This window comes from Dermacentor albipictus, chromosome 10, assembly GCF_038994185.2.
Source record: "Dermacentor albipictus isolate Rhodes 1998 colony chromosome 10, USDA_Dalb.pri_finalv2, whole genome shotgun sequence".
Classification (NCBI taxonomy): domain Eukaryota; kingdom Metazoa; phylum Arthropoda; class Arachnida; order Ixodida; family Ixodidae; genus Dermacentor; species Dermacentor albipictus.
In genome coordinates this window covers 92,030,632-92,048,360 of record NC_091830.1, presented here as the reverse complement: position 1 = coordinate 92,048,360, position 17,729 = coordinate 92,030,632, and the positions used below count along the sequence as shown (strand labels likewise).

General features: G+C 48.5%; 1 protein-coding gene across 1 annotated transcript in view; it reads right to left on the bottom strand.

The window, feature by feature from the left end:
- LOC135918136 (uncharacterized) overlaps positions 1-17,729 on the bottom strand; it is a 50,225-nt gene that overhangs the window by 21,235 nt on the left and 11,261 nt on the right. The window contains exon 4 of the mRNA XM_065451793.1: positions 438-535. Coding sequence (XP_065307865.1) covers positions 438-535 — 98 coding nt within the window. The remainder of the gene's footprint in view (positions 1-437; positions 536-17,729) is intronic.

The window sequence follows — 17,729 nt, the reverse complement described above, 5'->3', positions numbered from 1 at the left end:
AACGTGCACTACGTTGCAGAAAAGTCAAGCCTGCAGTGCATGTGACGACCTGTACCGACAATATATCCGACAATGTATCGCACAACGTGTATCAGAGTTGGCCGGATTCGACGTTTGTTCGTTCTCATGCATGTCTGTTAACTTGGCATGCCGTGATCAACATTGTTGGCGTCCTCACATAATTTATCTCTCGCTCCTAAATGAAACACATTTTATTCAACTTGTTCCTGCCGTTCTCAAATCAGAGTAATCCTGCGTGTCACCTGCCATTGAATAGAGAACTTAGAATTTACACAAAGCTTGCTTTCAAGATGTCAACGCAGCGAGAAAGAGAGCGCGACAGAGGATGAAAAATTATTAGTGCCCGTAGCCTGTATTTAGGTCACAGCACGTAGAAACTCCGCAATAAACTCGTGAACGAGGGAAAGGGGGCTCACCGGAGTTCTCCTGCAATACCAGTACGATCACTGAAATGCCGATCAGAAGCAACATGGCGGTGCACAGCCCCATCGCGATCGGCCACAAGCTGTCCCATCTGCGCAAATAAAAAAGTAAAGAATATCGAAGCAGGTCACGTGGTCGCACACGTAAGAAGGTGACATTTACGAAGGAAACTAAGTGGCGCATTCTGCCACAACAACGTGGTCACGTGGTTTCCACAGTGCCAGTCAGGCCGAGACGTTCACTGTCGAGTTTAACGTTCGGAAATAGCACAGTGCGTTCGGAGAGACGCCGCATATTGGAGGTTTCGGGATAAATTTTTCAGCATGCCTATCTGGACCAGAAGACTTTGCTCAGACAGCCAGAACGGTTGTTAGCTGTAGCTCCTTTGTAGCCTAGTGCTACCTTCATATTGAGTACGTTATTTAATGCGCCTGCATTTGGAGTTTATTTCACCATGGTGTTTCAATGTTTACACATATGTATATTTATACATGAGGCAAATATACAATGCGTGGTGTGCAATGCGGGAAAAAAGCTGCGATATAAACGCAGCTTGACTGGCCCCACATCTCAGCAATACTAGGCAGAAAAGTGACAGCATTCGTAAAGTCATGAAAACAAGTACATAGGCACCTAAATATATAGTGAAATTGGCACAATCAGGAATATAATTATACAAAAAAGAACCATCAATGTGTACAAAAGAACTTGTGGGAAGTGTGCGAACGCGGTTACGTGGTAAAGGTACAGAGCGGACGGGAGAGCTTGAAAGTATGCATGTGTGTGCGTGCGTTTGCGTGTGTGTGTGTGTGCGTGTGTGTGTGTGCGTGTGTGTGCGTGCGTGTGCGTGTGTGTGTGTGTGTGTGTGTGTGTGTGTGCGCGTGCGCGTGCGCGTGCGCGTGTTTACAAAAAATTTGCAATTGCGCCCGAAAGGCGAAGCACCGATTGCGATAGCAAATTAGTAGATAGCTGTACGAAATAAGGATAGTAGTTTTATAGGCTGTATAAAGTTGTAAACATTCGCTTACTAACTACACTAAGAATGATACAATGTGTAAACGTGACTCAATGAGGACGTAGAAAGACACAAACACACAGACAGCGCTGTCCTTGCGTGTCTGCTTCTTTCTACGTCCTTGTTCAGCCGCGCTTACCCATTCCATCGTGGATTCAAACCAACTAATCCGTCAACGTGTTTTAACTAAATTAACCAGCACGGTATCGCGCGCGCACTGGTAAACATCAACACATCTCGCTTCATGACAGCGGAAATGGTCTGTGAAAACGGTGAATTTAGGAATCATCTAGGAATTTAAGAACGGCAGCAGTCGCGAGTCAATCAACCCCCGCGCATCTGTCGGTTCAACGCGAACGAAACATCGAAAGCACAGCGCATACGAAGCTACCGGCACTACGCGCACTCTGCGAACATCGCAGATCGCTTTGAAGATGAGGCCCGCGCGGGCGCGCACTATGGCTACGTCGCAGATGGCTTTCAAGGCACTGGAACGCCGGTAACGCGTCCTCACGGCGGCCGTCAAAGGCGTCTACTACGGCGTCCGCGATTCGCGCGGGCTAACGCCGTAGTAGACGCCGCAATAGACAGCTTTAGTTTAGAGTATGCTATACCATGGCGCAGGCTATAATATAGCGGGTCGTTACTGCGCATGCGCAGAACGCTACTTGAGGAGGGCGAGGAGGACATCGAGAGACCGCAGCAGTCGTCAGAACAGAACGCCCCTCCTCCCTCGCCTGACCCTCCTTTCCTCTCGCGCCACAGGAGAGGGCACGGAATCCGGGCCGCATTCCTCGCTCGCGCACTCGACATGGAACCGCGCTCGCCGGGTCATGCTTTCACTCATATGGAACCTCACGGCGAAGGCAGAAATGCGCCTGAAGTGCCCGTATGATTGCTATCGCAAACATAGTAAACTTTATGATCGCAATAAGAACTGCTGGAGCAGAAATGATGTCCCGAACCAGAAGGTGAAGCCGCATCACAGCACAGACACCCCTCCTCAGCGCCATCTTAAGAGGGCACGATAAAACAACATACCTTACTTACGGTGAAGACGCGCCTTTCAAACAATTCCCACGAGTTAATCACGGCTTACTTTAGCAAACAGGTACATATCTACGTGCGTCTCTGCATTACTGGTTTTACTTCAGAAATGTAAACATCGTGACAAACTTTATTGGCGATAGCGTCATCAATACTATGAAGAAGACATTTTTGTCGTTGGGAACAACCAATATTTATTTTCGAATTGGCCTAGAAGTATAACATTAAAGCTAAATCACTTAATCTGTACGCAATCGTCACCGGACAAGGCGCCCTTTATGAGGTGAAAGAGGCGCAAGCTTTGGCTTCCCTTCCCCTGGTAAGAAGCTACGCAAGCTTCAACTCCAGCGAAATCATGGATCCGGGACCTAAAAAGGGCTTGACGTACTGGTATCGCATTTCTCTCGCGTTTACCGCTAAATCGTCACTGAATGAATTTCTTGAGTGCATTGTGTAAACACCCCGAAAGGTTTCTCGAAGGTCAATTCAGCGAGAGAACTTTCTTGATTTACGCTATATCGTCTGTAATTCCGTATTCTTTCGCAGTAGCTTCCAGCGTGTGGTGCGGGAGATTAAGTTTTTTTTTCTCTGTTGTTCTTTTATATAGGTAGGACATTAGGTAAAATACCAAGAGCCTGCTGGTGCAATCCACCGCCCCGTTTCCAAGGAGGCGTTCAGAGCATCCATCCATTCGTCCCTGCCGGCGCCGACACGGCATCGTTGCACAGTCTGTTCGTATGGCACGTGATGTGCTTGCTTTCTTATGTAACTTAAATACATTTGCTCGACTCTGGAGGCCGTGTGCTGGGCTGTGATAGTGCCAACATTAAAACCGTTCATCGCCTGAAGAGAGCGCTCAGAGCTGGCCTCTCTGCCGGTAGCCTATTGAACATTTAACGTCACTATTCAACACACACACACACACGCACAGATACACACACACACGCACACACACACACACACACACACACACACACACACACACACATATATATATATATATATATATATATATATATAGTAGGCAAAGAGGGTTTCTTCAGGCTACCTTTCAAACGTAAAGAACTTGAGTGGTGCTACAAGGTAAACAGAACAAGTATTTAATTTCGACAGTTTCGATCGGTGGACCGATCTTCGTCAGGGTTTACAAAAAAATGGCAGTTCGGCCGTGGTAGGGAAGACACCAGACCGGGTACCCGGTCGTTCTTACATACATCAAACCGAGAGGAACACTTGTGACAGTGATTGATTTTCGGCGCCTTGGCAGATTTACAGCGGCCTTTGGCAGCTATGCAGGGCAAGAGGAAGGCGGAGTCACATGTATCTAGAGCAAGGAGGTGCGTGAAAAAAAAAAGAGAGAGAAGGAAAAAGGAAGAGAGAAAGAAAACGGAAAGAAAAAGAAAAAAGCACTCAGGAGGAGGGAGACGTAAGACGGAGAGGGAGGGGGGCGGGAAGTAGCGGCAGCTAGGTTCCCGTGCACCCGAGGCAAGGAGGGAGAAAGCGGTCGCTCCGCAGCTCCAGTGCGTGGGCTGCCGTTGTAGCGGGAGCGGGTGGCGGGGGGCACAATAGAGAAGGGGCCCAGAAGGAAGACAGAAGAGCGGCAACTTGTAGAAAGAAACACAGTGTCACAGTACAAATATACAAGGCACGGCCCGTTCCGGCAGCTTTGTGGTCCAGCTACGGTGCGAAAAAAAGAAAAAAAATAGTTCCAAAAAAGAATATATGCATGGGATTCGCAAAGCAAGTGCGCCCATGGGCTTAGATTTAGGGAGTCGAGTTAAATAGCCTCCTTGTGGTCCAATTTTTGAACGTTTAACAGACAACTGACATCAAGTCAGCACGTGCGTATTTCAGGAAGGGCAATAGGTCACTCCGAATGACCACTTCAGTGGCAGGGTCCAGGGAACTGAATTTATTGGTTTTCCACTCGCCCCCTTGAGGCGCATGCGGAGGGGTGAGCAAGCAGTGAATAGCCAGCGTCTCAATTTTAGAGTACATAGAATGTATTCGCGTTTCCCACGCGCTTTCACGGCATATCCCGGAGGCACGTCATCCGCCCCGGACTCTCATTAATTCCTTTAGTGTACGTTCCAAATTTATGGATGAAAAAAGATTCTCTCTGCTCGCGTGCACGGGTGTGTTGGAAACCAGATTGCAAGAGCACAACGCTCACGCGTTCAAAGGAGTGATCTGGCAGCCGAACGTGCCTGGAGAAGGGTAAATTGGGGAGACTTTTCACATGCGCGCGGTGATTGTTAAACCGCAGGCGAAAAGGGGTCTCTGTTTGGCCAATATATTCCTGCTTATACACCTCGCATCGAATTTTGTACACGACGTTACTGGAATCACAGTCAAGATTTTCGGTAATTTTATATACGAAGGGCGAGTTCGATGCTTCAGCCGTGTCTGCTGTTGTCATGTGACGGCATACCTTGCAACGAGGTTTCCCACACGGTCGACAGCCCTTGGCCGTGTTTGACTTCTGTGTCCTCGCCCTGACTAACAAATCCCTTAAATTTTTGTTTCTTCTATACACAACCAGAGGCGGCTGCTTGAAGATAGTAGCGAGTCGGATGCTCTGTTTCATGATATTAAAATGGCGGGTGAGAATGGCATTGACCCGCGGAGCACCGGCGGTGTATGTGAGGACCAAGTTTGGATCTGATTGTGTATTAGTATTGCTAACCTTTTCTCCCATTATCTGTGCTCGATCTAAGCTGCGGGCGCGTTCAATGGCATCGTCTACTATTTTCGGAGGATATTTTTGGCGTATGAGAGCAGATTTCAGTTCCTCCGCGTGTCGCTCAAATTGCGCAGATTCGGAACAGATTCTTCTGTATCTGTGGGCCTGGGAGTAGGGAATGCCTGTTTTGCAGTGATGGGGGTGGCTACTATAAAAATGCAGATATTGCTGACGATCTGTCGGCTTTTTGTATAGGGACGTGGAAATGCGAGCGCCACTCAGTGACAGAGTGACGTCGAGGAAGTGAATACTATTTTGGGAGAAGTTGTGCGTAAAGCAGATTGCCGGGTGCAGAGAATTGAAATTGGAAATGAAGTTTAAGAGACTTTGTTCATTGTCGGCCCACACAAAGAAAATGTCATCCAGGAATCGCTTATAAAATATTGGTTTTATGGCCGAGTTTGCGAGGAACGGTATTTCTAAAGATGCCATAAAGATATCTGCATAATTTGGCGCCATCTTCGTACCCATGGCGGTTCCACTGATTTGCAAATAATGCTTGTCCTCGAACTCAAAGCGATTATATTTCAGTACTAGATTTAAAAGAGTCTCAACTGTGTCTTTATCTAATTGCCTAGATTGGCTGGAGTCAGCGTAAGCTGAAACTGCGGATGCTATGCCCTCGGCGTGAGGTATGTTGGTGTACAAAGATGCGACATTCATAGTGACCAAGTAACCCCCCGCCGGTACCGTCAGGTTTGATACCTCCCGAAGGAAATGATTTGTGTCTTTAATGTACGAGGGAAATGAAGATGGGATGTCCTTAATGAGACTGTCAATAAAGCTGGATATTTTCTCAGTCACTGTTCCATTACTGGAAACGATAGGCCGACCGGGATTGTTTATTTTGTGGATTTTCGGTAGTAGGTAGAAACGGCCGGGGCCAGAGTTTCTTGGTATCAATGCTTTGAGCGTCTTATAGGTTATCTGCCCTGCCTTGCGCAGAGTGGTTAGGGCGTCCTTTATTTCGCTTTCAAATTTCTCGGTAGGATTGCTTGGGAGTTCTCTGTAAAATTTAGAGTTTCCCAGTTGACGGAATCCTTCGGCTATGTAAACATTCCGGTCAAGTACCACCACTGCACCACCCTTGTCCGCTGGCTTAATGACAATTGTCTGATCATCACGTAGAGTTCGCAGCGCCTGCTCTTCCTCTTTTGAGAGGTTACTGCGGATGGGACGATGCCTCTCGTACTCTTTTATAATGTCTTTTTGAACCGCACAAATATACATGTCCAAGTATTTGTCGCGTGCCTCGCCAGGTGTCCATGATTTTTCGGAGAGTTCAGGTAGCTGGTCAAGACACCCTTCTGTAGTTTTTCGATCATAAAAGTACTCCCGTAGTCGCAAATTTCTCGCGAAGTCATCCAAATCTTGAAGCAATTGAAACTCGTTCATCCTTCCTGACGCCGGACAAAAAGTTAGACCTTTTGAAAGGAGATTTAGTTGCGCACTCGACAATGGGCTACTCGACAAGTTTATGACATTTGAGGTGTTGCCCACTGTCTCGTGCTTTTTTCCACTGATTACTTCAGAACAATCGGTTGCCTCGGATTCAGGGTTTTGGCTTTGAGAATCAGCTCTGATGACCGTTGGGATATTGTCATATATATATATATATATATATATATATATATATATATATATATATATATATATATATATATAGCATTGTATACCTAGCTTTCTATTTATTTCTTTGTGAATAATTGAGCCCCCCTCACGCAACCCTTACAAGTATGACTTTAGACTGTCTATGAATGAAAGTCGGTAAAGTTTCTATTTATTTTTGTCCATTGGCAGTCTGTAGACGGTCCATAGATGAAAGTCGATAAGGTGTTTGTTTCTTTTTTGTCTACTTCCCCTCTATGGACTACCTATAGACGAAAGTGGATACAGTGTCTATTTATTTTTGTCCATATACTTTGTCTATAGACTTTCTATAGACGAAAGTCGATAAAATTTCTATTTCATTATTTCTACTCGCAGCCTATAGACGGTCTACAGAAAAAATTCGGTAAGGTGTTTGTTTCTTTTTTGTCTACTTCCCCTCTATATGGAATACCTATACACGAAAGCCGATACGGTTTCTATTTATTTTGTTCATACGTTGTCTATAGACTCCCTATATTATAGACAATAGTCGACAAGGCTTCTATTTCTTTTTCTCTACTCCCGATGTATCAAATATCTACAGAAGAAAGTCGGTAATATCTAATGCCGAGTTCCCATACTCCCCACCCTCTGCGAATGTGATGATATGGCACTGGTTCCTGCACGACGGCACCGCAACCCCGGCGCGGCGGGCAAACCATGCAGACTGCTAGTCTGCGTTCGGTGCAGCTGCTCCGAACGAGGATCGCGTCGGAGCAGGCAACGTCCGAGTCACCAAGGTCTTCCAGGCATCCGAAGGCCCTAAACCTGGCTGCTTGCTTCCCGGACGTACACTTCGCAAAGGCCAGGTGGCGAAGATCAGATGGTGAAGATGTGGTAAAGGTGGTGAATCAGTGGCGAAAGCCTGCAGACCAGGTGGTGAATCCGCCACCTGGTCTGCCTCCGAGTTGTCGTGGTCTTGCATGTCTATCGATTGACAATAGACAAACATCGTTAATCCGGGCCCAACACGCGTACGCTGTAACCAAGCGTAAGTACCGGTGGATAATACGCGGCTGCGTTTTATATAAGCCACTGAAGTTGTATACTGCTGAGATTGCTGTAGTACCTATTCGTAAACTTTAGTATACACATAGTGTATATTTCCGCACTTCTTGACAACATGATATGATCTACGTGGTCGCTCTCAGCAATAACAAGACAGTCTTCACAGTTTTCGCATCACTTTTGCGGCCGTAGAATGAAGAAAAGAAAACGCCGATCAAATTGTTATATTAGATGTCATGAACGCCAGCTTCAGCTACAAGTGGATTCCAAACAGGCATCAAGCTAACAGCACAGACACTCGTAATGTTTGTAGCTGACAACGCGCACTTTGCGAGTGTGCGATGAACCGATGTCGCGCATGTGGTGTGCGCGTTGTGTATCGTCCGATTCTCAGATACTTTTCACATTGTCTTCATATCTCGGCTGCGCCACTAACATCAGGTGTTTTTTGTTGACTGATATCCTGCTCTATATAAACGCATCAAAGTTTCTCATTCACTTAAAATATGTGCCAAATTCTCTGAGCCCACCCAGTATTTTGCCGGCGGTATGCCTACGCAGCCACGCATATTGACACGTGTACTTATCTTTATCGGGCAACCACGTTTCGCCGCTTAACAACTGTAATCGCAGAGCGAGGGACGCGCCTGCATGTATCCGACGTTTCTGGAAAGTTATCGACGCTTCTATCCGCGTGTCTGTTGTCGCCGAACCTTGTGTTATCAGATTTCATCGCGTGACACGAATGGTGTAGAACTTTGTCGAAGACACGCGGGTCCCATCAGTTAATCTGGAACGTTCGACGACTGATCTATAAAAGCCGACGCGCTTGACCCGCTGATCAGGTTTTTTCCGACGATCGCCGACCGTGTTCGCCGCTATCGTTGTGCTATAAGTGTAGCCTGTTTTTGTGGGCACAGGTTCGCCCAATAAAAGTTAGTTTTCTCGATCACAGTATTGCTACTGTGTTATTGCTTCTTTCTTCACCGTCACTACCACGTGACATCTGGTGGAGGTGCTTTTCGTCCATGTACAGGACGCCACCGACAAGCCGTGATCCCAGCCCAGACCGCAAACAGAACACCAACGTAGTCCCGGACCACCGAGCAAGCCGCCCTCTTCAACAGCTGCCCCCGGAGCACGGACTTCTACCTGAGAAGACCAAGAACATTGTGGCCAAGGCAACCGCAATGGCAGCCCCAGCGTCCCCCATCGTCCTGCAGCAGCCCAGGGAACCACCGACGTTCCGCGGTTCCACATTTGAGGACCCGGAAACCTGGCTGGAAACGTATGAGAGGGTCGCTACGTTTAACAACTGGGCAAGCGACGACAAGCTACGACATGTCTATTTCGCATTGGAGGACGCCGCCAAGACGTGGTTCGAGAATCGAGAAGCCACCTTGACGACGTGGGACCTCTTCCGAAGCGGCTTCCTGAAAACATTTCCAAGCGTCGTGCGAAAAGAGCGAGCCCAAGCTCTACTGGAGACAAGAGCGCAGCTGCCGAATGAGACGATCGCTATTTTCACTGAGGAAATGAGCCGTCTGTTCCGCCACGCCGACCCAGAAATGTCCGAGGAGAAGAAAGTACGTCTACTGATGCGTGGCGTAAAGGAGGAACTTTTTGCCGGTATGGTAAGAAGTCCACCGAAGACCGTCGACGAGTTTCTTCGTGAGGCGACGAGCATCGAGAAGACACTGGAATTGCGGAACCGGCAATTTGACCGACGCACCAAGCCAACAAGCTACTCCGGAATTCAATCACTGGCCACGGACGATTTATGCGAGACCATCAGGGCCATCGTGCGCGAAGAACTGCACAAGGTCTTGCCATCGTCGCAGCCTGAAGTGGCCTCGATCGCCGACGTCGTGAAAGAAGAGGTGCACCGATCGCTAGGAGTTCCTGAGGTGCAACCACAATTGCCGCAGCCCCAGCCAGAAGCGATGACTTACGCCGCCAGAGCACGCCGTCAAGCTCCCCCTCCGCGACAACGCCAGGTCCCTGTAACGTCGCAATTCCGTCGTTCACCGCCGCCGCCGCCAGCACGCCCACCGTCGCCCAGCGCACCTACGCGAGGAAGACGGACATTTGGCGCGCCCCCGACCACCGCCCGCTCTGCTACCACTGCGGCGAAGCCGGGCACGTGTACCGCCGATGCCCATACCGCGACCTGGGATTGCGAGGCTTCGCCGTGAACGCACAGCGCCCGAGGGAAGGTGAACGCCCTCGTGACATCGCCGATTACCTCGCCGCTACTCAGTGGAGCCCTCGACGACCGTCCCGTTCGCCGTCACCAGGTCGCTACCTGTCGCCGCAGCACCGACCATACACTGGCCCAGCCCGGGGCCGGTCAGCGAGCCCATATCCGGAAAACTAAAAGCAGCAACCGATGGAGGTGCGGTTGCTGTTCGTCGAACTGACGAAGATCATCCGCCGCCGACGAAGACGACGAAGAAACCATCTCGACGACCTAATGACGACACGCCGCCGTCCCGACGAAGTCAGAAAGCCAAGACTACACCGACGAAAGACGACTTGACGAAGCGACGTTCCAGCTTCAGTTCAACACGACGCAGCCGTGATCCGACGCCACGACCTAACTGCAACGCCAGACAAAGAACCACCGACCTTGACGTGCTTCTCGACGGCCACGCAGTCACTGCCTTAGTCGACACAGGGGCCGATTACTCCGTAATGAGTGGACACATCGCCGCCCAGTTGAAGAAAGTTAAGACCGCATGGGAAGGCCCTCAGATTCGCACCGCTGGAGGACACCTTATCACGCCGACTGGAATCTGCACGGCAAGAATTGCCATTCATGACCGGACTTACCCTGCCACCTTCGTTATCCTGCAACAGTGTTCACGAGACGTCATTCTCGGCATGGACTTCCTGAACCAACACGGCGCCATCATCGACCTGAAGTCGCAGTCAATAACGCTGTCGGAAGATCAAGCGATACCATCGGAGCGCCCTTGTAGCCACAACGCCTTGAGTGTGCTCGAAGATCAAGTGAGCATCCCGCCTCGCTCCAGCATCGTTATTTCGGTCGGCACCGAAACACCCGCTGACGTAGAAGGCGTCATCGAAGGCGACCAACGTCTATTACTCGACCGTGAAATTTGCGTCGCAAGAGGGATCGCTCGACTGCACGGAGGAAACACGAGAGTGTTGCTGACAAACTTCAGCCAGGAGTTCAAGCACATCAACAAGGGCACGACGATCGCATTCATCGAGGAAATACAGGAAACCAGCGATGCCTTTGTCCTCTCGGATTCTGTTGCATCTACCCCGACTACCGTAGTTCCCGAGCCAGACTTCAACATAAATCCAAGTCTCCCCGTAATTAAGCAGCAACAGCTCAGAAGTCTGCTTGGACGATACAAAGACTGCTTTTCGACGTCATCAAGGATTCGACAAACACCCGTCGCAAAGCATCGCATAATCACCTAAGAGAGCGCTCGACCACTACGCCAGAGCCCTTACCGAGTTTCGACGCGAGAGCGCGAAGCTATAAGACAACAAGTCGACGAAATGCTGCGCGACGACATCATCCAGCCGTCGAAAAGCCCGTGGGCGTCTCCAGTTGTTTTAGTGAAGAAAAAGGACGGAACCCTACGTTTCTGCGTCAATTATCGTCGACTGAACAAAATCACGAATAAAGACGTATACCCCCTCCCACGGATAGACGACACATTAGATCGGCTCTGCAATGCTAAATACTTCTCATCGATGGACCTCAAGTCTGGCTACTGGCAAATAGAAGTCGACGAAAGGGATCGCGAAAAGACCGCCTTCATCACGCCAGACGGCCTCTATGAATTCAAGGTTATGCCATTTGGACTGTGCTCGGCGCCTGCAACGTTCCAGCGCGTGATGGACACGGTTTTAGCAGGATTGAAGTGGCAGACCTGTCTTGTTTACTTGGATGACGTCGTCGTCTTCGCCGGAAATTTCGACGATCACCTTAAGCGGCTTGCGACAGTATTAGAGGCCATCAAGTCATCAGGGCTCACCCTGAAGCCGTAAAAGTGTCGCTTCGCTTACGATGAGCTTCTATTCCTAGGCCATGTCATCAGCAAATATGGAGTACGCCCCGACCCGCAGAAGACAGCTGCCATCGCAAAGTTCCCGCAGCCAATCGACAAGAAGGCAGTGCGCAGATTCCTTGGCATGTGTGCCTACTATAGGGGCTTTGTCAAGGACTTTTCGCGCATCGCGGAGCCGCTAACACATCTAACGAAATCTGATGTCGAGTTCAATTGGGAAACGCCGCAGGCCGACGCATTTCAAGAACTCAAACGACGCATGCAGTCGCCGCCGGTACTTGCACACTTCGACGAGGACGCCGATACTGAAATCCACACTGACGCCAGTAGCGTAGGCCTCGGTGCCGTCCTAGTCCAGAGGAAAGAAGGACTTGAACGGGTGATATCGTATGCTAGCCGGTCGCTGTCAAAAGCGGAAAGCAATTATTCTACGACTGAAAAGGAATGCCTCGCCATCATTTGGGCTACAGCTAAATTCCGCCCTTACCTTTATGGCAGGCCATTCAAAGTCGTCAGCGACCACCACGCGTTGCGTTGGCTAGCTAACTTAAAGGACCCTTCAGGACGGCTGGCGCGGTGGAGCCTCAGACTACAAGAAAATGACGTAACGGTAATATACAAGTCCGGAAGAAAACACTCCGACGCCGACTGCTTATCACGCGCCCCAATCGATCCCGCGCCGCAAGACGACGTGGATGACGACGCCTTCCTTGGGATAATAAGCGCGGAAGACTTCACTAAACAGCAACGAGCAGACCCGGAGCTAAAAGGCCTCGTCGAGTATTTGAAAGGGAACACCGACGTTGTCCCTAGGGCATTTAAGCGCGTGTTGTCTTCGTTCACGCTACGAAACAACCTGCTCGTGAAAAAGAACTTCTCACCAGTCCACGGCAGCTACCTTCTTGTGGTGCCGTCAGCGCTCCGTCCAGAAATACTGCACACCCTACACGACGATCCAAACGCTGGGCACCTCGGATTCTCCCGGACGCTGTCGAGGATACAGGAAAAGTATTACTGGCCGCGTCTGACCGCCGACGTCGCCCGTTACGTCAAGACATGCAGAGACTGTCAACGGCGCAAGACACCACCGACAAGGCCAGCAGGCTTACTACAGCCGATCGAACCTCCTCGTCGACCATTCCAGCAGATTGGGATGGATTTGTTGGGGCCGTTTCCGATGTCAACATCCAGGAATAAGTGGATCATCGTGGCGACGGACTATCTCACCCGCTTTGCTGAAACCAAAGCTCTACCTAAAGGCAGCGCAGCCGAAGTGGCGCAATTTTTCGTCGAGAACATCCTGCTGCGACATGGTGCCCCAGAAGTCCTCATCACCGACAGAGGAACGGCTTTTACAGCAGAGCTCACCCAAGCCATTCTGCAGTACAGCCAGACGAGCCACAGGAGGACAACTGCCTACCATCTGCAGACGAATGGTCTCACGGAGCGCCTGAACAAGACCCTCGCCGACATGCTAGCAATGTACGTCGACGTCGAGCACAAGACGTGGGACGCGGTCCTGCCGTATGTCACCTTCGCCTACAACACGGCGGTGCAAGAAACAACACGGATCACGCCATTCAAGTTGGTTTACGGCAGGAACCCGACGACGACGCTCGACGCCATGCTGCCGCACGTCACTGACGAGGAGAATCTTGACGTCGCTACCTATCTCCAGCGCGCCGAAGAAGCCCGACAGCTCGCCCGCCTACGGATCAAGACACAGCAGCGTACCGACAGCCGACACTACAACCTCCGACGACGCTTCGTCGAGTACCAGCCCGGCGACCGTGTTTGGGTATGGACCCCGATACGCCGGCGAGGACTCAGTGAGAAGCTGCTGCGACGCTATTTCGGACCCTACAAGGTCATCCGACGTATTGGCGCACTAGACTATGAGGTCGTGCCAGACGGCATTTCGCACTCACAGCGGCGCCGCGCACGATCTGAAGTGGTCCACGTGGTGCGCCTTAAACCATTTTACGGACGCTGATGAACTTCCTTAGTTGGTTGTTTTCTTTGCTACGAGTGCTTTTCTTTGTTACTTTCGTTTGTTTGCAGCATCGGGTCGATGCTTTTTAAGAGGGGGGTAATGACACGTGTACTTATCTTTATCGGGCAACCACGTTTCGCCGCTTAACAACTGTAATCGCAGAGCGAGGGACGCGCCTGCATGTATCCGACGTTTCTGGAAAGTTATCGACGCTTCTATCCGCGTGTCTGTTGTCGCCGAACCTTGTGTTATCAGATTTCATCGCGTGACACGAATGGTTTAGAACTTTGTGGAAGACACGCGGGTCCCATCAGTTAATCTGGAACATTCGACGACTGATCTATAAAAGCCGACGCGCTTGACCCGCTGATCAGGTTTTTTCCGACGATCGCCGACCGTGTTCGCCGCTATCGTTGTGCTATAAGTGTAGCCTGTTTTTGTGGGCACAGGTTCGCCCAATAAAAGTTAGTTTTCTCGATCACAGTATTGCTACTGTGTTATTGCTTCTTTCTTCACCGTCACTACCACGTGACAATATGAGTATGTACCTCAATGCTATACTGATTGCTTTGACCTATCGTCGGAACAGAAAATTAGCACTAACATACGTGCGGGCATCACATTTGGCGGTACGCTGGAAGATATGCTAGAAATACGCTGTATTACTCATCGACGCTGGCAATAAAGCGTCCGAAGCGTCTGAAGGGCCCTGTAACGACTTTTACAAACAGCGCATTCATGTTGGCGTTCCAGTCTCATACGATAGCCCACAGCGTTTGTCATACAACCTGCCAGCGCATTTCCTTCGTCCATGAAAAAATATGAATAATGGAAAAGAAAAGCCACCCGTTCCGGCGCGCATGGCGCGCAGAGAAAGAGAAAGAGGCAAAAAAAAGTGGAAAAGGCGCTCACACTCGTTGGAGCGCGCATGCCCTCGCGCACGGAGCTCCTGTGCATGCTCGGAGCTCTTGCGCATGCGCGGCGGTGCGCCGTCTGTCCACCGCGCATGCGCAATTTGAATTATCAACGAGTGCGCCAGGCACGTAAACGGTTCTACCGGTGTGCGGTGTCTGCGCATGCGTGTCTTCTTTGTGGCATCACACGTCAACTACACTGAACGGTAAGCTTTAACAAAGATGTTTTGTGTCAATAGCTCATGATTATGTGAGCGCATTTCGTAGCGCGAACCGGCTGCATGTAGCGCAGGTGACTCGGCTATAGTGTCGGTTTGTCGTTGACATGATTTGATAACGCGCTCTTGTTCTCGCTTCTGCTATACGGAATGTTTTACGGCGAGCGATCGCTCGGGTTGCTGATTTTAGCGTTATAGTTTAGATGCGTAAAAAAGGAAGTACACCATGATTTAACTTTATGCTGAGCTACCACTAAGCGGATTGTGTGTGTTGGGCATCCAGTGTGGTAGATCTCATTTCGTGGCGCTTGATCCGGCCGCGATGAATGCTGCGCCACATGTGTAGTGAAAATATCACGACACGCTTTACGTGTATATCTCGAAATTGTGTTAGCATCAAGAATTTTCAAACAGACACGTTTAGTTGGATAACTGCTACCGTACTCGGATGAAAGGCCGTGTTTGCGGGGCATGCATCAGCAGTGTGTGCGCTGGCGTTTTCGCATAGTTTAAAAGTAGCAGTATTTTTATCCTGGTAACCAATCTAAATAATTTTGGGAAGTTACCGCAAGCAAAACACGAAACTTGAAGAAATATCTAGCAGAAATGTCTAGATTCACCCTATCTAAATATATGCAACCACAAACGCTTTGAAAGCATGAAACCTGCGATAAGCTCAGTCACTCGCAGCTTCGCAACTTAGGCGAAAAAATTAGAGAACAATACATTAGTCGTTCCGGGAAGCACCTTTACACGTTTTAAACTGGAGGAATCGCGTTTGACGGTGGTTGAAAGATTTGTTTTTTGACTCTTTTTTAAATAGTTTAGCAGCAGAAGTTATCTTTCGGGCTATATGAAAAGCGTTAAGCGCTTTTCGATGCTTCGGCGTTATGCAGTTTACGTGCTGTTAATCACCAGGCAGCTGCTGGCACAGATTCGCATTGTGCCAGTCGTGCTTCGTATGAAGCCCTTGTCGTGCGTAATACGTGTACCGGTTTTCATTACTGTTGCATGTAGTGCCGTCGTCTTGGACAGACTGCATACTATATGCTCTGTACAAAAGAAAAAAGAGCTAGATTATCAATTTGGTGGTCTTAGTGTATAACACCCAGATTATACATATAATTTAGTGGACATTGCATTTGTTCTGCACTTATCAACATACCTAAGAGATCGTAACATCTTTTAGTTGATAAGTAACCTTATCAGCACGCCCTCATTCATGTGCATTCTACTGAAAGTGCGGCAAATGTATTCATCTCTAAGTATGAGAAAAGAGACATTGCAGGCTCTTCTAAGTGGATTAAATTGTAATTCTTAACATGATTGTTGCAAACTGCAGTCAGTATGCTGAGCATGTTCGTTGGGCGTGGGCATATTGCATTAACACCTGAAAAATGTGCACAGTCCAGCCGCGTATCATTGTTTCAACAATTATTGTTATAGGAATCGTTTCGCATTCTCGCATTTCTTTTATTTTTATAAGTACACTGTGTGTCACATGAACCTGTCTTGAAACGAAACGTACCGTTGATGGCACCGGCGACCATTACTGTTGTCTAACTGCTTATCATACTGTAATATAACGAAACATCATAATGGTACTGATTCATATTGCCATGTAGTCTTTAGTCAGAGGTAAACAAAGTTAACTACAGGCATAAGTGATGAGAGCAAATTATATAGAAAACTGCTATTGAACCGTAAAAATCTCTCATTGAATAGTTTTCCCTCACATTGTTGCATTTGCTTTACGTGTGTCTCTGTTTCCTTGTCTTCCGTGCTGTACTCGTGTGGCCATCAATTACGAACTTTCCGAAGCCCTTGTCAGCTTTATTAAACAAGGCATTCAAGTCACTTGAATCTTTTACTGCAAGTCAAGTGCCTGATGTGTTATTCGTTTTATCTAAATAATATCGACTGGCAGTACTTGTCAAGCATTAAACCACAATATTTTTTATTGCACTTAAGCTGCAGGCGTCATAGATTGCCAGAAAATTTTGATGAATACAGCCAGGGAAGGCTTGGAAAAAGATCGGGAAATATTAAAATGGCCACATAGGTGTGCAGTCTTGTGATATGTCATACAAAGTTTCCAGAGAATCTCTCTGTTAAATATATTTTTTAAACGTTTCCCCTCATAAAATTGAGGGAAATTGGTTCCATTTATTGAAAAAAAAGAAACAGTCAGGCATACTGACAATGCATTTCTTACTCAATTTGTTTTGTTTTTTTTGCGTTAACTCAACGTCCTGAACCTCGATACCCTAGAAAAAATTTTCATCTTTCAAAGCACCCTAAATAATTTACTGTGATAGAATTCATGCGAACTATACTATCAGTTCTGTTTGCTAGGAGGTGCATATCTGTCGTGCCATGACACAAAGTGCTCGTGTGGTATTTCGGGTGCTCATGTGGTATACCTAACTTGGAAACCTGTTAGCATGCCCAAGAGAACTCATTACCTGTAAGAAATTAGGTAACCATATCAATACAATCAATCCATCTGCCTTCTGTTGAAGTTATGGCCAATGACTCATTCATTTAAAAGTACAAGACATTTAAATGTGTATTACGCAAAATAAAAACAATCTTACGCATGATACTGTGAATGTTCCAGTCACGTCTTCTGAGCATATCCCTCTGCA